The following is a 25,313-nucleotide window of genomic DNA, read 5'->3' on the forward strand; positions in this document are numbered from 1 at the left end:
GGCCTATACTCATACAAAATGTAAACACGGCACTCCCGCTTAACTTTCCAAGGTAGACTTTCGTGCTACAACAGTAATTGTTGCACCATGAAAGTCTTATTGCTGATAAAGTTGTAACTTTTAAATAAAACCCATTGATTTCTGTAAATTTATAATGTCACTAAAAGCTCTGGCACACATTTATAATATGGTGATCTGATGCATGGATCATCTGAATTAGTGTTAGGTAGTAATATGATAACTTAATAACTCAATAGCTTACATTAATATGTCTATTATCTCCTTTTCAGCAAAATCAAACAAAGACGGCAAACCGGAGCCCTGTAAACCTATCCTCAGGCTAGAATGGAAAACGTCAAGGACGGGGTAAGTGTTCTAAATTCTCACAATTCAAAATATGGCACTACAAGTACTATCTTTTAAAATCTAACGTTACATTGTAGAGTGCCACTCGACAGACAGCTGTCTTATACCTATTTGAATATGGTCGTTGTTTTTCATTTAGTCAAAAAAAGTAACAGCTGCCAATGGTACCCTACAGGCTACAAGCCATAATATAATAAGTCTATGCTACAAGCACCTGTTTTGCCTTCACAGCATATATCGACATTGAAAGTACAACGAACCTGCAAGGAACATAAGTCATCTTAGCTTCAAAAGATCCTTGATTGCACAATGTAAAATTCCTGACGCTGGGTGTTTCAGGGAGAGCCTGGTGATATTCTCCGGCGGTCTGCCGACGGACAAGGCGGGTCGCACGCACAGCGTCACCGTCCTCAACGGCAAGAGCACCACCGTACTGGAGATGGAGCACAGCGTGGTGGACTTCGTCACGCTCTGCGAGAGTCCGCACGCTGCAGGTACAAACACGCTCTTTTTAAGGGACGTTCTAATGTACGTACACAGTCTCTGAAAAATCAACCAGATGCAACTGACTGTTACGCCTCGCTTTAACCTTGCAAAATCTTGGTCTAAGTTGTCTAACTCGGGACCAAGTGGTCCCACATTGGAGAAGAGGTTTCGCGACGGCTCCATGTATTCTGGTCACGTCTTTTTGCTGAATCAAATCTCGACTTACGTGACTTTCTTGTGATTTAAAGCTGACACTAAACTTCTTTTATGATGTAAAATATTAGTGGGAGCGTCAACGGAAGACGGTATTTATTCAAGACGCTGTATCGGTATAAACAACCTTGTGACTTTAAAAACGTCAAATAGTTTTGGAAAACTATATTACCATTATTACCTCTTGACACTTGACAATTGACATGTTCCAGACTACCAGGAGCCGTACGCGATAGTGGTGCTGCTGCAGAACGACCTGGTCGTCATAGACCTGCAGACCCCCGGGTACCCGTGCTTCGAGAACCCCTACCCCATGGACATACACGAGTCCCCCGTCACATGCTGCTCATACTTCGCTGACTGCCCCTCGGATTTGGTGAGTTATTTGCCTCCTAAAGGGACCAGAAGCCTTCAACAAACAAGGTTTTGTAAAGTCAAGAACAAAACAAACGAGGCAGTATTTACAAATAGTACGACCACTTCTTACTGTAACACGAAGAGACAATAAAGTGGATATACGCAGCAGCTGCGTTGCGTACATGCGTGGTCTTAGAAGTCGATTCAATAATAATATGTTTGTTCGATTTAAGGTATTATTCGAAATGTTTTTCAGATCCCAGCGTTCTACTCTGTGGGGCGCCAGGGCAACAAGAAGGCGGCGGGCTTCAGCGAGAAGCTGTGGCCGATAGACGGTGGGGAGTGGGCGCCCGCCTCCTGCTCCTACAGCGAGATTATACTCACCGGGTAAGCACGGACCACGGACGCACGCAATCACGCGCGTACGCGGTACGTACCTACATAAAGTACAAACGTCGTACGTGTACGCAAGCACGCACATATCTTAGTGATAGTAAATGGGTTTTAATTTTTAAATACTATGTATTTATAGATTTTTGTATTGTTTATTCGTTTATTACATGTGTGTGACAAATTTTTCAGGCACGCGGACGGCAGCGTCAAGTTTTGGGACGCCAGCGCGGGCACACTGCAAATATTGTATAAATTAAAATGCTCAAAAGGTAAGAAAGGTTTATTTTCTGTCACTTACTAAAACAAATGTCACAAACATTACATAATATTGTTACGTAACAATAACTAACTATATGTGTCTTACTGTAATAACTATCTATATGTGTGTTACTGACGCACTGGCTTTGACCACGCGCCACTGAGTACTAAGTAGTACTCGTATTGGCCACATGGGTATGACTACAATGTCACACACATATTGTGTTTTTTACTTACTACTCTTACTTATTATCTTAAAAGGTGTATAACAAGCATGTCTTAATGTTTCAGTGTTCGAGAGGCGGGCGAGCGGGTCCAGCGGCTCGGGCTGCGAGGAGGAGCTGGCCGTCGGCGCGCTGGCGCTGTGCGCGGAGTCGCGGCGGCTGGCGGTCGCGCTGCCGCACGGACACGTCGTGCTGTTTAAGTTCCGCAAGACGGAGACGCAGGCGGAGACGCACGTACGTACTGCGGGCAGGGCGGGGGGGAGCTAGCTGTGGGCGGGGCGGGGAGGAGCTAACAGCGTGCCAATGGCTAAAACGTCGTGATTTTTCTACTTACTAAACCTTTCTCTGATCTTTAATTAAACATTGGCAATAGATACAACCTAATCGGCAGAGTGATGTCTGGTATATTGTGTAAATATATACATTCCAGACCTTTTCTTATGATTGGCCAATCGTTCCAGGTGCTAGAGATCCCTGTGATAGCGGACACGATGGACGAGGAGGTGTCCCCAGAGCCGGAGAGCGGCAGTCGCTCCGCCTCCTTCAGCCGCGCCCCCGACAGCCTCGAGGGGGAGGGGAGGAGGGTGAGTGAGGACCTCCTGTCAGAGACAAATTATTGTTATTGTATTCCCCATATTATTATTTTTAAAGTAACATTGTCTTACAAGACTTATTCAAAATTAATATTATAATGTATTTTTCTAAATCTAAATAGTATTTTATGCATAGTTTTTATTTATTAGTGCAAAATATCGAAGCTTCGATAAGTAGTAATAATGTTAAAGCATTTTGGTCTTACATTAACTCAAAAAGAAAATCCAAAGGTACCTTACCAAACGAAATGTTTCTGAATGATAAAAAGTACAGAGATCCTATTAACATTTGTAACGCTTTTATGGAAAACTTTTCTACAGCTTTTAATGGCACAAGCTTGATCAATTATACTGACTTACTAAAAGAAGGCTGTAAAGACTCAATGCCAGTTAGCACGCTAACCAATATAGAGGTAGATAATAAAACAATAATTAAAAAAATAAAAAACCTTGACCTCAATAAAAGTACTGGACCGGATGGTATTCCGCCTATATTTATTTCTCGTTACGCAGAGACCATTTCCAAGCCATTAACACTTATTTATAATAAATCTTTAAGCAGTGGAATCTTTCCAACACTTTGGAAGCAGGCTAACATCGTTCCTGTACCTAAATCTGGTAACTCTAGGGATATACAAAATTATAGGCCAATAGCCCTCCTTTCCGTGTTTGCCAAAGTACTAGAATCACTGGTCTGTCCACACTTGAACAATCATCTAAATATGGTGTTAAAATCTGAACAACATGGATTTCGTAACAGAATGTCCACCCTAACTAACCTTAGTTCATACATTGATGATTTGTGTAATGCTGTAGACAAGAATTTAGAAGTAGATGCTATATATATGGATTTTAGCAAGGCTTTTGATAGGGTGGACCATAAACTGTTATTGGTAAAGTTAAGAAAGATAGGGATTCATGGTAATTTATTAATTTGGTTTTGTACTTACCTAGATTCTAGAATTTTAAAAGTAACTACAAATGGGTATGAATCAAAGCAAGTTATTGCAACTTCTGGAGTGCCCCAGGGCTCGCACTTTGGACCCCTATTATTTTTTATTTTTATTGATGATATTGCTAATGTCATCAAATATTGTAAATTTTTACTTTTCGCTGACGATCTTAAGATTTATAAAATTATAACGAGCAATCTTGACATCATTCAACTACAGCTAGACCTAGATCAAATACATATTTGGACCGAAACTAAAAAACTTCCTTTAAACGCTAAAAAATGCAATTTTATTAAATTCTCGAAAAAGCAGAACACTATCGCTTCTTCTTATCACATTAATTATGTAAATCTTGATCGAGTATCCCGGGTGCGAGACCTAGGTGTAATTACTGATGAAAACTTAACGTTTATTAACCACATCGATACCATAGTGACTAAATCTCTCAAGATGCTGGGCTTTATCTGGAGGAACTGTAAAGATTTTAAAACGTCATCGCCCTTTAAATTATTGTATTTCATGCTTGTGAGAACGGTATTGGAGTATTGTTCCCCGGTCTGTAGTCCACACTATCGATGCCATATTAATAGAATAGAAGCGGTTCAACGAAAATTCTTATTCTTTTTAACAATTCACCAAAAAAAGTATAATGTTTTAAATACATATGACGAACGATTAGAATACTTCAATATCCAGAAACTTGAGCATCGTAGGTGGATAACTGATCAGATGTTTCTTTTTAAAATGTTAAACAACTTATATAACAGTCCTGACTTCCTGTCACGAATAATGTTTTCTGTTCCAAGACCTAACTCTAGAAAGCGAGAGGTGTTTTCTGTAAAGGGTTACATAACCAATTTAGGCCATCATAGCATGCTACCGAGAATATGTCGAGACCATAACAAGCTGTACAAGGAGTTCGATGTTAACATTGCCGCTCACAAACTTGCTCCTTTTAAGCGAGTGCTAGCAGAAATCCCCTACCCAACTTAACGTGTGATATTGTCATCATCGACCTCATAAAAGCAATTTCGCTATAAATATATATTATTTGCATGCTGAGTCTGCCTGTAATTGGGTCTGCACCTCAATAAGGTTCGTGTTAATATTAGTGAAATAAGTTTTTTATAAGATGTAGATCTGTTGGCAGACCAAATAAATAAAATAAAAATAAAAATAAAATAAAATAATAAAAAATTTGTTGGTCAGTTGGGCGGAGGTCTGCGCGTGCGCGGGTGTGCGGGCACGGGCGGCGTGCGGCGCGCGGCCGGCTTCCAGCCCGCACTCGTCGCGCTGCAGACCGGCGCCGCCCATCCCGTCACTACACTAGCGCTGCACTCCGCCGCCGGCCTGTAAGTACACACACACACATGAACATACGAAAATATAACGATCATTTAATAATGTTAACTACTAGTAACGCGCCTATACAACTGAGATTCATGACAATTATGTTTATTTATTGAACCCCTCATTCTGGTGTTTGTCAGCATGTCGTGGGGCGGCGAGCGCGGCGTGGTGGTGGCGGACGTGTGGCGACGGTGCGTGGTGGTGGCGTTGCCGGCCGCCGCGCTGCACCTCCCCGACCCCGCGCCGCCCCCGCGCCCGCCCCCGCGCCCGGAGCCCGACCCCGACCAGGTACGCACCGACCGCCGGACGCTAGGCTGGCCCGACTAAAATACGTTTCGAATTCGGGATTCGCGTCCGAAAACGAAATTCGAGTAACAGAATCGAACCTAAACGTAGACGGGTACCGATTGCACCTAGACGAGTGAGAATTAGCGGCATGGAATAGAGTAGCCAGTAGACCGCGGTCGCCGCCGCCGGCGCTGCCGGTGGCGGGGTTTTCACGTTATGATTGATTTGCATTTTAATTTGTTTGAGTTTCGTTCGCTCGGGTCCGGTCGAGATCGGCCAGCCGACGTCTCGCCGACCCCCCGATAGTCGATCGCTCGCCCACCTCGGTAGCGCTCGCCGCTCGCCGCCCGCTTCTCCGTAGTGTAGCATGGCGCGCAGCACCGCCTCGCCTCGCCCGGCGCCGCCCCGGCTCCCTCTCCGACCGCCCGCGTCGGCGACGGAGCCGCCGGCCTCGGCGCGACCGCATCCCCCGTAGCCCATTATCTCCATCGGTCGCCTCGTTTACTCCCAACATTATGTGTTCCCTGTCCCCGAAGATGGAGGAGCCGGCAGACGCCGACGCCGCCGAGGACCCCGACCCCAAGCTCGACGCCCGCCGAAAGTCCACCCCGTGGAAGAACTTTAGCCTGAAACGGCAGATCTCGCGAGTCGATCTCAAATTGAAAGCGGCGTTCGCGCCCGCCGAGAGCGAGGAGGAGAGGAGCGCCCCCGGCGAGAGCGGCAGCGCCGAGTCCACGGCCGAGTCGCCCGCGGACGAGAGCGGGGCGTCGCCGGGGGCGGCGGGCGCGGGGGCGGACGTGTTCGACCGCATGCATCGCGAGCTGCACGAGCGCCGAGCCGACCCCTACGACCGCATGCACCGCGAGCTGCACGAGCGCTGGCGCGAGCGCGACCCCGACGCGGCCCCGCCCCCGCCCGCGCCCGCCGAGCCCGCGCCGCGCCCCGACGACCTGCCGCTGTTCGACGAGGAGGGGGCGCCCGCCCGCCCGCCGCGCCGGAGGAGGGAGGAGGTGCGGGACCAGCGCCTGCTGTCCGTGCCCAACATTAAGTACCGCCAGGAGCGGCGCAAGACGTCGGCGGCGGCGACGGCGGCGGGGGGCGCGTCGCTAGCGGGCAGCCTCATGCGCCGCTTCAGTGAGTATCCCCGCGTCACGCCCGCGTCACCGCTCGGGTCTCATCGCACTCATCATCCGTAGCGTAGATCGATTGACCATCGGATTGGAATGGTAATGGTTGGCGAGATATCATGTTTCCTACTAACGTAGATACTTATCGGGTAGCGGTTTTGGCTAGACAGCGAGTAGCTAGATTTTATCTAACGTTTGAGAGATGACTGACTCCGAACTGACGATAGTTACCTAGGTTTCGATAAAAATGAATCGTCATGCTTTCGCTTCTTGTGATATTTGGCTTTTTATTTATGTTAATGTTTTATTTGTATTCTATTGAGGATATGGTTTTATTTATGTATGTTTTTATTCGAACGGTGCCTACTCTACCGGGTCGCCCCGGCCGCGGCCCCCCGGATAACCGATGTATTTTTCTTTCCCAAGGACTCGTCCGACGAGGACTCGAACTGCCTCAGATATCTGTTCGCGGACCTGCTCGGTAATTCGATAACCCGAGACTTTCTGCATCGCTAGAGTAAGACCTCCCCGTGTTGTCGAATGTCCGTTTGAGATGTTTTGAAGTACCGAGCTATCAGTAGTCGGACCCTAGCTAGCACCGCCCCGCTTCGCTCCGCGCCGACCGCGCCTCTGACCGATCTCGTTTCCCCAGGGGAGTTGCTAGCGAGACTCTGCCCGAGGGACGAACCCACCGGGGACGCCAAGCACGAGCGGGCGATAGCGGTTCCCCGGCGCATAGGTATGAGCATCACGGGCACCGCCGGAACTAACCGAGGGCAACGATCTTTATGTCTCACCCTTGACTAATCCAATAACGTGGTGTATGTCTTCCGTCGAGTCGCGGCCGTAGTCCGGCGGGCGAGGGCTCGCGCGGGCGGCGCGGCGCTGGCACGTGTGTGTGTTGTAGATGAACGGCGGCGGCGGCGGCGGCGGCGCTGCGGCGGGGGCGGCGGGGGCGGCGGGCGGCGCGCGGGCCGTGCGGCGCTCGCGCTCGCAAGGTACCCGCAAACTGCACAAGTGCCTCTCCACTGCGTCCGACGTGTACGCCGCGCCCCCCGCCCCGCAGCATTCTCTGCTCACGACGCGACAGTATTGCAGTTTTGGTAGTACAGTCACCTTCATAACCTCGGTCTCGCCTTTCCGTTCTGAAACAGTCGCAATTTCTTCTTCTGTTCTGTTTCGTTACCTTCCGTTTTGAGTTTGGGGCGAGTTTCGCCGGTGGACTGATGTTCGCGAGCGTCGGCCGACGCCGTCGCTCGTGCGTCGATGGCACCCTCCGTGTGTAGGGCGAACTCGCCGCAGTTTTCATTTTTATTTCTTTTAGGTTTTTTCTCGTTCTGTACTGATACTTCCGTAACTATTGACCTCTTGTGATCGTTAGAGCTTGAAGATATTAATACCATAGGAGGTGTCCAAAAAACCAGAATCGATGGATTGACAATGAAATACTATATACTGTGGCGCGAAAGTAACCCTGAAATCAATGTAGCACACAAACTATGAGCAAATAAAAATTCACATTTAATTCCCGTCGATTCTGGGTTATTGGTTCCTTAATTTTTTGACATGTCCAATAAATTGGCAAACCAAAATTTTAACATCTTCATTCTCACTAAGGGATCGTTAAAGATCCGTAAATATTTGGCATACAATCACCGTAGACTCATTGGCAAAAGCAATAATCACGCGCGACAGAGACGGAACGATGAGGAACGGTGTGAACGCTACATTTACGTAACTCTACTTCCGCATAATTCATTTGGCGAATTTCCAATTTCAGATCGGAATCATTTAATAGGTAATCATTGCAGTACCACGCCTTCCTCTGTTTCTTTACTCTATAAATGTTCATATCGAGTAGTGTTCTGTCATCCTATGTTGTGACCATTGCCAGATAGAATTTTCAACAGTGTGTGTTCGTGTGAAGACAGCGTTAGCGATGACCGCCCGCCGCCCCGCCCCGTCCGCACGCAGCGAGCGCGCGCCGCGCGCCGGTCGGTGCGCCCGCACGCGCACTCGGGGCGGGGCGGCGGTGCGGCCTGCCCGGATCGTGCTTGTAACGCGTCGGTTTGTTTGTTGTGACAGAACCGACTATTCCGCAGCCTCTCGCATCCATGGAGTACTTACAAATAATGCAACCGAATGGTATCCGTCCGACGCATCGATATTTTTCGTTCTTTTTTCTTTAGTCGTTTTAGTTCGGCTCGCGGGCCCCGACTCACCGTAGCCGTCCGTCATTAGAGTCGAAATTGTGGCTGTGTTCGTAATGTTTCCTACACTGCACCTCACTGCACTCGATTGCGGCATGACTATTAGACCAAAGGTGACGTACTACTCAAAACTATCTCTGTGTCTGTCTATCCCTCGCTCCGGGCCGCGTCGTGTCCGCGTCGCGTCCGCGCCGGCTGCGCCGCGACGCCCGTCGGCCCGCTCCGCTCCTGCGAACCTCCCATGTGCGGTCGCATCGTATAATTTCATTTCGTCCGCAACACATTTATTTTCTCTCTTTACGCATCGTTTTAATCCTCGATTGTATATTTTGTAATCCCTAACATGTAATCTCCTCACTCGAAGCCGCTCTCGTATCTAACCGCTGAACACGTGTCATTCTCTCTGTTTCTAGCCTGACGTCAGAACCAAAAGATAAAATGGCTCGTTTTCGGCTGCCTCTATATACGGCTGTCGTTATGTCTATGTACGCTTCCAGTATTTACTATTTATTACACTAGTGCATGCGCTCACCGTGTGTAGCTCGCTAGTCGCTAGACGTCACCGACTCACAAGCTTGTCTGTCCGTCCACCCTCCCCGCTTGGTTTATAACGATTATATTGCTAACCGACGACGACGCTTATAGACAAAGGTTTGGGCAAATTTTTGCTTTTTTGAGGTAGTAGAGGGTAGAGTACTAACGAAGGAGGTCCGGCCCGCGACTGCCGGCCGGCCGGGCCGGAGCCCCGCCCACCGACACGACCACCGCACATCGCTTCACCCCATCTCCGCGTAGCCGGGAATGTCGTACTCCTAAGTCGTAGTCTAGTCCACGAGCTACCGAGTGCCCTCCCGCGGATCGTGCGAATGAGCTGAGATTGGACGGGCATGCAACCAAATTTCCGGCATGATGACTCAGTATCTGGCACGCGCACCTGATCGGATGATTTCAGCTAATTTCACATCCGGCACCCACCGTAGCTCTAGATGTGTAGCCGGCGACCGCCGGCGGCCGGACTCCGCCGTCGACCGAGGGCCCCCTCGCGCATCGCACCCTCGAGGGGCTTCTGCGATCCTCCGGGGTTGCCGGACGTCCGAATGAAGCCGGACACTTTCGCTTTCGCGACGTATTCCGCGTATCAAGGCCGCGTCCGGCTTCATCTCCGGCCGTTGTCCGTCCGGTAACCCCGGGGACGGCCTCGGTCGACGACGCCGGCCCCGGCGCTCGCGGCGGCGCGTAACCTGTTGTCGTCCTACCGGCCGCGCAGACAAGCTGGACAGCTCGTTCTCGCGGTCGCGCAGCAGCAGCATGTCCAGCCTGGAGAACATCGCGCAGGAGGGCATCTCCTGCCTCGCCTTCGCCGACAGCTACACCAAGAAGACGGGTGAGTTCACACAATTTCTAACCGAATGTCTAGACGCTGAGTTGCGCGTACCTGTTTCAAAAAAGTCTAGTTCAAAATTAATGTCACGTTATCTCAGAAAAAAAGATACAATGGTCCATCTGTAATCCGATGCTAGCTGTATCCTAGACCTCCGCGAGTAGGCCTCGATGATAAGTCGTTCGAATCCCGCTGATAAATATTTCTTATGATATATGGGGCCCGTTTATGGTATATACTGCCCATATTGTGTATACTTACAGCTACGATGTAACATTATGTTACCTGCATACCATTTCTTATGACAAGTCTAGTCGTCTGGAGATGTTTTAAATCCCGGCGCGTTTGCACCATTTCGGTGTGCAGTCGTTGTCTGATTGCTATAACACAAGTTTAACTTAATGAGTTATGATTTTTAGTCTCGTTAAAACTCGCGAACGGCTGAAACAATTTGGATAATTTTAATCCTGAAATATTCGTTCAAGTCCAGGAAAAATCCCTACTCTGAATTTTCCCTGGACGAAGTGTTGATCGTCTAGTTCTAGTTGTATATTATTATGTATGTTATTGTTTAAGAGCGATCCACACCGCCGTTTTTCCATACAAACGTTGTCCGCTGTTTCCTCCCTGGATAATACCGGTAGAGTTATAATTTTTTCCTGAATATCTATGGCCACTAATACAATGTCCCTATTTTTTTTTTTCATAATTTAATTATTAAAAAAGATATAGACGTTCAAAAACCCAAAAAAATGGCCAGATTTTTCTCTGTGTTCAAACACCCATAAAACAAAACTGGCTGGAATATACCAAAAAAGTAAAACATAGGAACACAGCTCAAGCTTTGCTTTAATTGTTAATGAAAAAAGTACTTAAATCGGTTAAGTTTTGGAGAAGGAATCAGAGGACAACGAATCGATGATTTTCTTTTATTTTATTAGAATTTTTGTCGTGTTGTCTCTATCGCGCTCTGCGGTGGGAGACTTGAGATTGGTGAGACAGCAATACATTTTCAAAATACCTATTTCGAATTTCTCTCGCCCCTGGTGTATCCTCTTAATAAAGTATTTGTATCGTCCCAGACCCGACGTCGCTGCAGCCGACGCTGTGGGTGGGGACGACGGCGGGGTCGGTGTTCACGATGACGGTCGCGCTGCCCGACGCCGACGTCCGACACACGCAGCCCGTCGCCGTCACCACCAGCGGTCCGTATCACTCTATTGACCCTACACACTTTTGTAGCCTAATAATTATGTTAAGGTAGTGTTTGTTAATTAGGGTTGTTGGAATTCAATTTACCACCAGGTGCCGCGATGTAGCCTTAGAGCCAGTCCACATGGTGCGTTGCGGCAGCGTTGCATAAGCGTTGCGTCGACGCAGCGCTGCCGTTGCGTTGTTTTACATACAAATATGAAATAACCAAGGTGTTTACACGTCGCTCACGCTGCATTGTAAAAGCAGCGCGCAACGCACACATGACGGACAACAGCCCTCGAGACGACCCCAAGAAGAAGCGGGAGACTGCTTCGTAATCGCAGCGCCCGTGTGGCCGGCTATGCTTCAAACGGCAGCTCTGCGTCTGATGCAACGCCCGTGTGGATAGGCCTGTCAAGCCCCAAGCGGTCGCATGCGACCGCGCCAAATGTCAAAAGCTAATTCCGTCTGACCCCAAGCAGTCGCATGCGACCGCGCTCTTTCATTCGATTAATTTACGTATTTTGTCGACTTAGAGACTACTTTTGTGTGAAGAAGTTTTGGTTAGTTACGATCTATGATACATTCGCCACATTCTGAATGCAAAATATTATACAATCTGTGGTCGACAAATATTTTTCAGTCATTTGAAAATCGTGAATTTTTACGTGTGTGTTCTGCCGTGTTGAGTAATTTGTTTGAAATAATGGATTGATTTAACGAATGTAAGTAGTAAGATAGTTGAAATTACTTATAATAAATAGTTTTAGATAATCATTTGAAAGAAATACATCGTAAAAACTTCTAGGTTACACTCGAAAATTTGATTTCTTTTATAGGTGATTTGGACGTGATTTGCTTCATATATTTGTAAATTAATTACCTACGTAAAACGCTTATAGAAGTTATTACACGATGTCTCCAAGACGATTTATATCGATATTATGCATTACGTTTCTAAACAATTGAGAATAAAAGTTCACAGGTAACGGCCGGCCGCGCCATTTTGAACTTTATTTGTATAGCTATAATGACGAAGTTTGCTTGTGGGTTATACGAAACCGGTTGGTTTTTTCGGGTCGTAAATCACAGCTGTTTTTATTAACATCTTAGGTCGTTAAGATGAATTGTTTACATAAGGGTTTACACAAAGGGTTCCGTCGTGTAGATTATAACAAAATATTGTTTTATTTGTAAACAAAGAGTCAAAAAATAGTTTCAAAAGTTCATATTGTGAAAAGGATATTAAATCAGACTAAATACTATAATTATGATGGCTTGATAGATAGGAAATTTAACATAGCTGTTAATGTTTTTCACAGAAACATAAAATGTGGGTTGGATGTAAAAAATATTACATTATTTTTAAAAAGGGGGCGGGGCCGGGCGCCATTTTTTTGCCATTTTTTTTTGCACTATTTTGACAGATTTTTGGACAAGATCCAGGGATTAAGGTCTATCTCGTCAAATAAATATATTATCATGACTCATGACAGTTATATCGTGACATATGACAGCAGTTTGACACGAATACCCTAAGGCTACATCGGGGCACGGTGGCAAATAGAATTCCACCAACCCTCATTTACATCGAATATACTCAGAAATTACAAAAGTTACTAGACCAAGTGATTCCTACTCATCTACAAATAATTGTTGTAGTCAAACATCTATTCACTTTGATGAAAGCAAATAAAGAACTTCAAATTCTCTCCAGCTTACTAAATTAATTTATGTGGAAGTAATTTCTGTAGACCACTTGTAAAATTAGTGGCAGAGGAAATCGACAAAAGGAAATAAAATTTTCCTCTTCCGAGTCCACTTGCTTCGCCTTGCGGTGGGTTTAAATACCTGTCCAGGCAACAATTAATCAAACAATTTTGTAAATATACCCGTCTGGCTAGTTATGTCACAAGTTTTTTAAACTCATACGGTTTTTTACAAAATTGACGGATGATTAATGATTATACTTCTTATTTTATTACTTTTTCAATCTTTATTATATGGGACTACCCAATAGTTGTATCTTAAACCACGTATCTATTTGTGTTTCAGGAGGGCCGATATTTAGGTTAAGAGGGTCGATACTGACGATGGCGTTTCTGGACTGCAACGGCGCTCTCATCCCCTACTCCTACGAGAGTTGGAAGGATGACAGTAAAGATGTAAGTTTTGGATCCTGTCGAGTCTTTTAGAGGAAAATTAAGCGTTGTAAATTATTACAACGCTTAATTTTCTTCTATTATAATCTACATAGAAAGGTTTTATGGAAAGTTTTTTAATTCCACTTCACTTCAGGTAATTGTGATAAAAATCTACAACATCGAAGCGTTGTAGCGAAGTATTCACCGAGGAACAAAAATGTATAAGTTAGTGCTGGGAAAAGGATAGATAGATGGCGTGAAAGGTTTTTGTAATTATAACTCAAACAATAATAATTGTTTGAGGTATATTTAGCCTAGTATTAGCGGGATGTACGTATGTGAATATGAAATATGTGTATAAATATATTGACATGTAGGGGCGGGAGCGGCGCGAGCGCACGCCGACGAAGCAGACCTCGTCCGGCGGGTACTGCAGCCCGGGGGCGGGGTCGGGGGCGGAGGCGGCGGCGGACCGCCAGTTCGTGCTTGTCGCGTCGGAGAAGCAGGCGCGGGTGCTGGCGCTGCCCAGCCACAACTGCGTCTACCGCCAGCAGATCGTCGAGACGGACTTCGTGGTCAAAGCCGAAGTCATCAGCATGAAAGGTAAAACCTAAGACTCTGTATAAGATATTTTTTATATCTTTTTATTTTACAGAGAAAATTTAATTTGTAAATCAAAATTTCTTACATTTATAATAAATATATTGCACTTTTTTAGTTTGCATATTCCATTAGTGACATTAATATTGTGAATGTAATTTTTTCCGTAAAACAAACATAATATTGAAAGTGTATCGAAGTGTGGTGTTTCAGACAGCGTGTGCCTGGTGACGTACCTGTCCACGGGCCACGTGGCGGCGTACAGCCTGCCCTCGCTGCGGCCGCTCGCGCAACAGGAGTTCCTGCCGCTCGCCGAGCTCAGGTCGGTCCCTGTCGACGTACCGTCGCCCCTTCGGCTTCCGATCGGGTTTTATCGATCTTTGAATTCTTTCCGCCCGGCCTCGGCCAGCATGGAGCCCGGGCCCCGGGAACGTCGATCACTTTAGACAATTTCCGTGCACCAGAACCGGCACTAAATGATAAGGGGCCCGACCTAGACTAGCTTCGCAGTCGGCATGAGAATGCTGTACGAACGATCATGCATCGTCATACCACCCCCACTGATACGATTTATCATTTGGGCGCCGATCGATAGATGTTCCGATCGATGTTAGATGTCTCGCTCGGCGCGGGCGGCGGGCGGGCGCGCCGCCCGTTGCGCCGCTCCGCCCTCCCGCCGCCCACCGGCGGGCCGAAATTGCTAAATAGTGGGCGTTCGCAAAAATAGAAAAGAATTTTGCTGCGAGAAAAATACCATTCGTTTGGTTTTTGTCAGAATAATAATAAATGATCTATAAAATATTCACAGAAATGCGTTAAAGGCTAAAAAACTGAAACCTATCGAATGGCATATCTTTTTACAGCAAAATTTAAAAACTGTTGCAAATGTTCACTATTTAGCGACATCAGACCGGCGTACGCCCGCGCCGAGCGAGCCGCGGCGCCGGCCGTCCGCGCCGCCGCGCCAGCCCGGTCACTCTAGACAAAATTTCGCAAAACTCGAGCACTTCCTGTGCTTTTGATATTTGGCACTCTTTTTTTCTATTTTCCTTTCGAACGATCGGACACGACACGAACACCGAACGCCGGCGCGCGCGACCCCGCCCCCCCTGCGCCCCCCGCGGTCGCCCGCGCCGGCGCCGCCGCCGTGTACTGATCGGTGCGTGTGTTCCTGGTAGCTTCCAGACACAGTCCAAACAGAGGGGTATCGTAGACCCAATGCTCTCCATTTGGGGCCAGCAACTGATAGTTAACGAGGATACGGATCAGTAAGTCTCCGACCGTAGCGCCTGTTCATGTGCCCCCGTGACCCCGTGGAGCGTCCTCCGCCCGCCTCCCCGCCCCGCCCCACCCTGCCACACCCCGCGACGCCCGCCTCCTCTGTTAGACGATAGATCATTTTATCCCGAAAGCTTCGAACCTTATACCTGTGCGGACCTGGGCGAATTTGGAATCCCAAAGAGGCAGTCCAAAAGTCACCCTCCGATTGGCATCACGAAGAGAAAATGTAGCACCAGGGAAACAATTTCAAAACTGCGACATACACGAGTATACTCACGTTCGCTCTCGTCCGTCCCCCGCAGCTTGTCAGCCCCGCCCCCTGCCCGCCCGCCGCCGCCCCCCGCCGCCCCCCGCCGTCCCCCGCCGCCCCCTCACCACGTACACGACACACACACCTCACCCGTCCACACCTTTTATTCTGTGTCTCGTTTTGTTTTATCTACTTTCTCTTTCTATTTCGTGTCTCCGCATGACGGCTTCTTGGTATTGTCTTTATCTTATTTTATATTTTTTTATCCTTGCACTTTGGGCTTGTAGAATATTCCTTGTTCTAATATTAAGATTTTCCGATGGGATCTAGACGAGGTAAGAATGCATTTTTTTTTAGTTCTAATTTAAGCTAGTTCAGATGTTCTCGTAATAGGTTTTGTTGAGAATATATTTAACAATGTTCACAAGAGAGATTGTTCTACAAAGAACAACGTGAATATGGATTAAAACTATAAAATACTATAATATAACGTAAAGTGATACTAGCCGTACCTACAGTAGCAGTTACCTACCATTAAAACGTATTCGTACGTAAGCTCATATCTTTCCAACTATGCAACAAACTTTATAGAGATTTTTATGAGTCAACAGAGTGATTCCGGACGATGGTACTTTATAGTACAGAATTTAATAAGTGTCACAGTTAAACATTTTTTTACTTGCGAAAATATGTACAACTAAAGTAAAATCAATTATAGATTAAGTGCTGATTTACTTTGATACATGATGACTGTATAGTGCATACGGGCTCTATACAGAAGTAATTAGTTATACAGTTTAGTAGCGAGTGCATATTAACTGTATCAATGTAAATCCGCACTAAAGTATACTTGCTATCAGACTAACGGGGACTTACCAACGTTTACAGAATAGCGAAGACATTCTGCTTCAGCAATCGCGGGCACGGCCTCTACCTCGCCTCGCCCACTGAGATACAGAAGTTCACCATGGACGCTGACTTCTGGTAAATTATTGCTTTATATTGCCTTCAATTTTAAGGCACTCCTCACTCCTCCTAAACTATATGTCATCTCATCATGAACCCAAAGCTGGTTGTGTAATATATATTGTCGTGTTACAGCCAGCAGCTGAACGAGATGCTGGGCGAGCTGTTCCTGGCGCGCGACATGCCGGACCCGCCCAAGGAGAGCTTCTTCCGCGGACTGTTCGGCGGCGGCTCCAGACCCTTCGACCGCGAGGAGCTCTGTGAGTTACCTAGCTATCTAGTTAGCCTAGGCGAGCAATTTTATCGTCGATATCACGTATTGCATAATTATTGGCCGTCTAGGGTTGATATTGAACATGGCGCGCCTTCAATCTAATTGACAAATAAACTGTTCAATAAAATTGAAGCGCGAAATATCACATTAAATTGTCAAACGACAATAAAACTGAACATGCATCAAAACATAATATTTCATTAGTTTGCAATGTAAAAAGAACATATTATAAGAAACCGCATTGTATGTTTTCACCTCGACCAAAAGAACAAGGGGCATTTTTGTATGGAACCCGTACCCAAGCTGTAGCACATCCAGATATAATTATCAAATGAAAGGACTTGAAAAGCTGTACATTTTGTTGTATGACATAAAATCTCTAAACCATGGGAGAAAAAAGGTTAACATTGAGTAGAAGGTAAGAAAAAATCTCAAAAAAACATCCTGTATTATTGCACCCTGTGTAATCGTATATGGCAAACTCGAGGAAAGTGTTGTATTTTAGTACATTGTTTCATATTTTAAAGAAATGTGTGACAAAACAATAAAACCATAAAAATCTAACCTTTCCTGGACTTTATCCTACGAATAATAAAAACTATTTATTATTCGTAGACTTTATCGTATACAATCACTTTGGAGATATGTTTTATAATTAGCAATACTAGCTAATGGCGCAATAATACAGGTGTTTTATTTTTTCCGAAAAAGAAAGAAAAACATCACAACGTATTATTGAATTAATTTGTAGTGTCGCTCATAAGGAATAATTTCTGAAAAGTAATCTTATTATATGGCAAACTCAAGGAAAGTGTTGTACAATAATATATTGCTTCATATTTTAAAGAAATGTATGAGAAAACAATAAAATGCTGAATGTCGAACCTTTGCCTGATTTTTAGGGTTCTGTAGCCAAATGGCAAAAAACGGAACCCTTATAGATTCGTCACGTCTGTCTGTCTGTCTGTCTGTCCGTCCGTATGTCACAGCCACTTTTCTCCGAAACTAAAGAGCTATACTATTGAAACTTGGTAAGTAGATGTAGTCTGTGAACCGCATTAAGATTTTGATGCCAAAATGGAAAAAATATTAAAAATTTTAGGGGTCCCCATAGGTACAACTGAAACAAAAAAAAAAGACGGGTTGCACTCCGGGAGTGCCGGCAGAAGTGAAAACTTGATTATTATCGTTGTGCATTATTTTTTTTAACCCATTTTTTTTTTGAAAATCGTTTTTTAGAAAATAGTTTTTTTTAATTAACCGAAACCCTTATAATTGATTAATTTTTTAACCCATTTTTTATGAAAATCGATTTTTTTAATTACGACGCGAGTTTCATAGTTTTTACCCATCCCACAAAAGTGCTCAACGCCGCTAAAGAAGGTAAAATGTGCCCCCCCCCCCCCCCTCTAACTTCTAAAGTATGATAATTCTAAAAAAAAATATGATGTACTTACATTACTATAAAAACTACCAACGAAAATTGGTTTGGACGAGATCTAGCAAGTAGTTTTTTTATAGGTCATAAATAGTGAACCTTAATTTAAGTTTCATTAAATCAACTGAAATATAAAAATAAATCGAAAACCTTTTGATTTCATAGAAATAAACCTTATTGCTGCTGCGGAACCCTTCATGGCCGATTCCAACTCGCACTTGGCCGGTTTTATTTATTCCATTTAATATCACTTTGGAGAAATGTTTTATAATTAGCAATACTATCGCATAGTGCAATAATAAAATATGTTTTTTTTAGGAAAAATAAAACATCCTATATTATTGTACCATTCACTAGTATTGCTTGTTATAAACAATTTCTCCAAGGGATATACGGTAAGATCCAGGAAAGGTTTTATTGTTTTCCCAAACGTTTCTTAAAATATGAAACAATATACTAAAACACAACACTTTCCTCAATACTTTCCTCCTTTGCCATATACGATTACTTTCCAGAAGTCATTCCTTACCAGCAACACTATAAATTGATGCAATAATACAGGGTGTTTTTATGTGATTTTTTTCTTACCTTCTACCCTCATTAACTTTTTTCTCCCATGGTTTAGAGATTTTTCGTCATACAATAAAATGGTCCATTTTTCATGCCCTTTCATCTATATATATAAAACTCAAAGGTGACTGACTGACTGACATGGTGATCTATCAACGCACAGCCAAAACCACTGGACGGATGGGGCTGAAATTTGGCATGTAGTTAGATGTGACGTAGGCATCCGCTAAGAAAGGATTTTGATCAATTCTACCCCCAAGAGGTCAAAATAGGGGATGAAAGTTTGTATATAATAATACTTGCTTACGCGAGCGAAGCCGCGGGCAAAAGCTCGTTTCGTATATGTCTCAACGTGCTACGTTAGTGGATACGAAATGCCCCTCCTTCTTTATACATAATATACAAGATGTTAGTTTAAACGTCGTTATCCTCATCAAATGAGCCCGTCAAAATGTACAACTTTTACTATGAGAACAATGCTGGGAACTCAAAAAAATGTTTCTTCATACCCATACAAATTGCCGATCCGGGCATCCCTCTATGGGTATGAAGATGGCATTTTTTTTGAGTACCCATCATTGTTCTATTCTGCGAGTTGGACTCGCCCATGAAGTGTTCCGCAGCAGCAATAAGGTTTATTTTTATGAAATTAAAAGGTTTTTGATATATTTTTATATTTTAGATCATTTAATGAAAGTAAATTTAAGATTTACCATTTATGATTTTTGAAGACCTATCCATGATAGATGCCCCACACGCATAGGTTAGATAAGAAAAAAAAAATTGTTTCAGTTGTATCTATTGGGACCCCTAAAATTTTTAATAATTTTTCAATTTTTGTATCAAAATCTTAAGGCGGTTCACAGACTACATCTACTTACCAAGTTTCAATAGTATAGCTCTTATAGTTTCGGAGAAAAGTGGCTGTGACATACGGACGGACAGACAGACATGACGAATTTATAAGGGTTCCGTTTTTTGCCATTTGGCTACGGAACCCTAAAAACGACGATCGGAACGTTTCGTAACACAAAGTGACGTCAGTCTTGTTTTGATAATTGCAGCATTCTTTTTACGTATTTGTCATACAGGAAAACGAGTGTGACGTCACTCACTGTTTCGAAATAAACTGACCGTTTATTTGAAACTACACAATTTTGCAATATGAAGGTATTTTTATAAAATTTTTTTAACATTCTAGTGATCTTTTCTTCCAAGAAATTTATTTAATGAAATCCATAATAAAACACTGCACCTTCTGTACTTTCGTTTTCTGCTTGTTCTCACGACCAGTAATAAAATTAAATCCGATCGTCTCGTGTCGCGTTTCCAGTCGGCGAGAGCAGCGGCAAGCCGAACCGCGCGGTGGCGCGGCCGGTGGCCGCGGCGGCGGAGCTGACGGCGCTGAACGCGCGCGCCGGCACCGCGGCGGGCGACGTGTCGCGCGCGCACCAGCTCGTGGTCGAGCGCGGGGACAAGCTGTCGCAGCTGGAGGACCGCGCCGAGCGCATGTCCTCGCAGGCCGGCGAGTTCTCCAGCTCCGCGCATCAGCTCATGCTCAAGTACAAGGACAAGAAGTGGTACCAGCTGTGAGCGCGCGACCGTCGGCCCGCCCCCCGCCGCGCCGCCGCCGTGTGACGGTCGCGAGACGTGCTCCCGCTGCACTGCGGGCCGGGCCCCGAGCCCGCGTCGCCGCGTCGACGCACCTCAACGCACAATGCCGGGGGCGCGCCCGTTGTGTCTTATAGCGGAGGGACTCCGCGCCGGGGCCGCCCCGCGCCGGGGGCCCCGCGCGTGCGCGGCGCGCCGTTCCTCGCCCGATGTGATACTGTAAATACTTTTACTGTCGTACTGGATCTTTTTATACTGTGTACCTAGCGGTAGTGTCGCACTCTTCCCCCTCCCGTCTTCTCGGTCGGCGCCCGGGCGACTCCGGCGCGCGACCGCGAGATCACTCCTTACGAAGTAGATGTAATTTTTTATAGGTCCGTCGGCCGGCCGGAGCGGCCCCGACGTCGGATATAGTGCTAGCGTTGACGTGTACAAATAGAGTGCTGAGAGGGAGCGGAGGTTTCTGAGACGGTTGGAAATCTAAGCATTGGATGACAATAATTTTCTGTCCGGCCGCGGCGGACGACCCGCGGGCCGTCGCGGCGACCGTCGCGCGTCGCCCGCTCGGCGCCGTCGTCGGGCGGCCGGAGCTCGTCCGCGCTCGAGCGTTCGTCTGTAGACACTCGTTATTCACTCGCGATAGTGATTCGCATCGTGGTGCGGTGGTGCCTCACCCGAGCGACTATTATAGCAATACTGCGACCGCGGGCCTCGCCCAGACCAATCGGTGTCGTGTCGGTGTCGCTGCGTGTGTGGTGTGCGTCTGTAATATATAGCGGCTCCGTCTGTGTGCGGTCGCGCCGCGCAGGCGGGCCTGAGCGAGGCTAGTTTAATTCGTTGCGTTATTGTAAGTCTGTGTAGTCGTTGGATGCCAAAGGATTATCTACTCTGCGCCCCGGCGGGGGCCCGACCGATGCTGTTCCGATGTAATATCACTAGCTGTAACGTTTTAACCAGATTATTTTGGTACGGAGGCGATTTATGACATAGCGGATGGGAGATATTTTCTTACGTGTATTTAGCGGAGTAGCGATCCCGGGGTAGACGAGGCGCGGCTGCGCGTTCCAAACGCGGCGCGGCGCAGCGGAGCGTACCGCTGCGGCAGGCGACGTGTCGACGACTCTCGGTGCGACAGTTGCCACGGCTTGTTTGTATTGTTTTCTTCAGCGTCCTACTACTACTGAGGTTGTATTTTCGTTACCTAACTATTATTGTACTTTATCGCCATATATTATGATCTTTATCGCGTCACAACTCGACTGCATATAATATTGCACAAATATGTTCCCATCCTTGAAAAACATTAACCGCTTTCTGTAATATTTTTTGTATGGTGCTCGTGGAATCACAGAATTTCAAAATTAATATTTCAATCTAATATTATGGAGCTAATCTAAAAACTTTTTAAAAGCGAATTTCATACTAGTAGTTTTGGGTACTTTTTTTTTTGAAGTTACTAACGTATTATTTTAAGTTCTTTAGGCTCCAACTGACGACCGAGAGTCATCGTTTGCGGTTATAAATATAAAGTAGGTCGGAAATAGCACACTTCTCTAGTATATTGTAAGTACATATCAGGTTTTATTTAGGACACAAATCTTACCGCTTCTATGTCCATGACAGGCTTCACCCGCAGATGTTAATATTGTGAATTGTACATGTGGAGGTGTATATTTATATAAATATGTTATTTTATATTTACACTTAAGCTACTTGTATTTTAAACAAATGCTAATGTTGTTACATACTTGTTTAGTTTATAAATTCAAGTTTACTTACTATTATTATCTACGATTCGCGCGGCCGGCCGCACTCGCGCCGCCTCGTCCGGACTTTCGTCCGCTTTTGTGACTGTAGCATGTCAGTAGTCAGCACAGCCCGAGCAACACGTACACCTTGTGCCTGTGGCCACGTGATATTGGCTGATGGCTCCATCTGGTGTCAATATCCAATCGAGTGACACTAACCTAACCTCAATTCAAAACTTTAAACGATGTTTAAAGTAATAAACATAAAGTTAGGTAATGTACCTAGCGGAATAGAGAAACACAGACCTGAGCAAGCGAGATGTCACTATCAGTAACACTGCGTGATAAAAAGAGACGTGTGATACATGACAGCAGAACTCTTAGACGTGATACATCTCTTTTTTTGACGTCCAGTCGGCAATTATCAGCACGTTGAAAATTTTATCTCGTAGAATTCATGTTCAATCATTCTTGTGTACACTTACACATATTTTTACACACAGATGTAAACCAATTTCGGTTTCGTTTGACAGCTCGAGATTGTTGCTCTATTCCGCTGGGTATATTAACTTTATGATAATAAAGGAGCAAAAGTTCTCATTGTGTTGTATCCAAAACGTGGGTTTTTAGGTATTATTATCGCGTTTAACACTTACTTCATTTTCTTAGTTAGTACCCGAATATTTCCAGTAGAGGCGCTGTAAAGCAGCAAACGTAATAAAACGTGATAGTAATATATAAAAGCTGACATTTGAGACAGAGATAATAATATTATTTAATATATCTCTAGAAGAGAGACGAGGCGCGCGAGTGATCGTCTCGGGCTCGTCTATGTGATGTTAAGTTTGAACAATTCTATCGACTGTTACGTAGGTACGCGTTCCGTACTGTGTAGGTCTGTCAGCGCGCCAGGCGGGGCGCGTCTCGGCGCGAATTATGGGACTAAATAAATTATATAAGATTGTAAATAGGTAACGTATCGAGAACACTTGTGGCAAATTACGACTCGTTAATCATTACCCGTAGATCATTTTAACCGTTATTTTGTATCGACCCCGCCCACCTCGATGCGGGGGAATATTTAAATATAAATTATACATATTGTATATAATGGATGCTGTTGAATTATATTATTTAGTTTAGTAGATGATTATAGTCATTATATATAAATACGATTACGAGAATAAAAACTATATCGAGCGTGTGTGGTTTTATTTCGGCCCCGGGGGGAGGAAAGAAAGTCTGGGGTTTGAGCAACTTTTTTAATATTTTTGTAACTATGATATAATAAATACATTATACAATAGAATACATCGCGAGCTTCACTCTCGGCCGGCGGCCGGAAGGCACTCTCTCGTTACCCCTGCTGCGCGACACTGCTGCGACACAACACGCGACACGCGACAACACACAGCGACACGTCGGAACACAACTGTCGAGTATTGGTGAATGTAACACTTTCATACTTAACATCTATAGTCTATTCGAGTCAAGCAGAGTCATCAAGCAGAGTCAACCAGCAACGTCGTGATCGGTGAGTTCATAATATTTTATTAGTGAATTGTTGATATTTCGATGATTACATCACTCTTAACGCACATAGATATAGGCTTCTAAGCTACATCTGGCTTTACTGCAACGCACCTTTATTTCCAGCCTATTATTACTCAAACAGATCATGGATTCTGTCATATTTGATCTTAAGCATTAACACATTCATAGAAACTCCAGGTTAAATAGAGGCTCGAGAACAAATAACTAGGATAGATCTAGTAGTATGAATAGGTCCTTAGCGACGTGTCGCGTCGTGTCGTGTGCATGTGCTGCAATTTGCAAGTGTCTCAAAACCAATGACTTTAAAACCGGCTCACTGGGTTACAGTGCCAATATCACATACAGTAGTACAGTATTCAAACGTAAACGATATCTTGTATAACACTTTCGTAACATAGAAAATAGCCGCTGAACACCGGATTGTAAGAATTTGACCAATTTTAACAGGTTACAAATTTTAGTAGTAAACTTAGAAGTAAAACCTGGCCAGTAATATAGAAATCTCGCATACCACGACTCAATTGTAAAATTGATTTTTTACTGTTGCAACACCTTCCGTTTCTGTTCTATTTAAGATATACTATAATACCGAAAGAGATAACATGAAACACGACGAGCTCCGAATATTTCCGGCCAGGCAATTTTGTCACAACTATTGTTATTAAATTTTGGTTACATTATCATATCAACGGCGCCTCTCACGGTTCGATCTGTCGACGCTCGGAGTGGATACATTAAAGGTTTTATACAAAAGGTCCATTTAGCTATCTACATTATAATAGTTAAGTAAACGGTTACAAAACCGGCGCGGCCGGCTCGGACGGCGCGACACTGGCTGCCAGCACCCGTGCCGGTGGTCGTCGCCGCTGACACCGTGCACATTGCCGGCGGTCGCTGGCAGCAGACATACCGGCACAGCTACTGACATACAGCCAAGTCCCCACACTCCATAGACCCTAAAATGTTGTCGGGCATTCCAGAGATTAAAGGACACAATTATATTTTGATTAATTAGCGACATTAGACGCAATTGTATTGTTATTGCACCTTACGTTTTCAGTTACAGTTTACAATTTTTTTTTTATAGATTAAATAGAATAAAGAAAAGACGGATCGTATAAGCACTTCCCGATTAATTTCAAGTCTATGGTGTGCGAGGACCCTAATACATAGTACACGAGGTCGCGAAAAATACAATATCAAGATGAAATGTAACCACAGAGACAATGCTATGTAATATGTATAGTGTATACTGAGCTCATATACTTCATCTTAGCGTAAACAAATAGACTCAATTCGACCAAATAGTTCGTCAGAGACCAATCAGAATCAGATTTTATTCAAAATGGAGAACTGTGCCGCTCGATCAGAGCATTCTCTTTGGGGATACTCCGACATAACATTGCTTCTCTTTATTGCACGGTAAATAAGCGTAATTTTAACTTCTACCCCCTTGATCTAAACATTATTTGTTACTTTGGTAG

The 25,313-nt window shown here is 45.0% G+C and overlaps 1 protein-coding gene across 9 annotated transcripts in view; it reads left to right on the forward strand.

Moving 5' to 3' along the window:
* Nucleotides 1–20,668, forward strand: part of LOC121733544 (syntaxin-binding protein 5) — a 263,948-nt gene extending 243,280 nt beyond the window's left edge. For 2 of the 9 annotated variants that reach the window (XM_042123820.1, XM_042123828.1), the window contains 20 exons: nt 291–366; nt 706–860; nt 1,278–1,441; nt 1,679–1,809; nt 2,005–2,084; nt 2,365–2,531; nt 2,759–2,881; nt 5,053–5,195; nt 5,334–5,481; nt 6,018–6,615; nt 7,261–7,347; nt 10,086–10,202; nt 11,282–11,404; nt 13,449–13,558; nt 13,915–14,140; nt 14,351–14,459; nt 15,316–15,405; nt 16,557–16,652; nt 16,770–16,894; nt 20,250–20,668. In XM_042123820.1, the coding sequence (XP_041979754.1) occupies nt 291–366; nt 706–860; nt 1,278–1,441; nt 1,679–1,809; nt 2,005–2,084; nt 2,365–2,531; nt 2,759–2,881; nt 5,053–5,195; nt 5,334–5,481; nt 6,018–6,615; nt 7,261–7,347; nt 10,086–10,202; nt 11,282–11,404; nt 13,449–13,558; nt 13,915–14,140; nt 14,351–14,459; nt 15,316–15,405; nt 16,557–16,652; nt 16,770–16,894; nt 20,250–20,509 (3,128 nt within the window). In that variant the 3' untranslated portion in view covers nt 20,510–20,668. Of the gene's footprint in view, nt 1–290; nt 367–705; nt 861–1,277; nt 1,442–1,678; nt 1,810–2,004; nt 2,085–2,364; nt 2,532–2,758; nt 2,882–5,052; nt 5,196–5,333; nt 5,482–6,017; nt 6,616–7,034; nt 7,090–7,260; nt 7,348–10,076; nt 10,203–11,281; nt 11,405–13,448; nt 13,559–13,914; nt 14,141–14,350; nt 14,460–15,315; nt 15,406–16,556; nt 16,653–16,769; nt 16,895–20,249 lie in introns of all 9 variants that reach the window. The other 7 variants (XM_042123821.1, XM_042123822.1, XM_042123825.1 and 4 more) reach the window with 7 other exon arrangements.
* Nucleotides 20,669–25,313: the final 4,645 nt, after the last annotated feature.

This window comes from Aricia agestis, chromosome 14, assembly GCF_905147365.1.
Source record: "Aricia agestis chromosome 14, ilAriAges1.1, whole genome shotgun sequence".
NCBI lineage: Eukaryota > Metazoa > Arthropoda > Insecta > Lepidoptera > Lycaenidae > Aricia > Aricia agestis.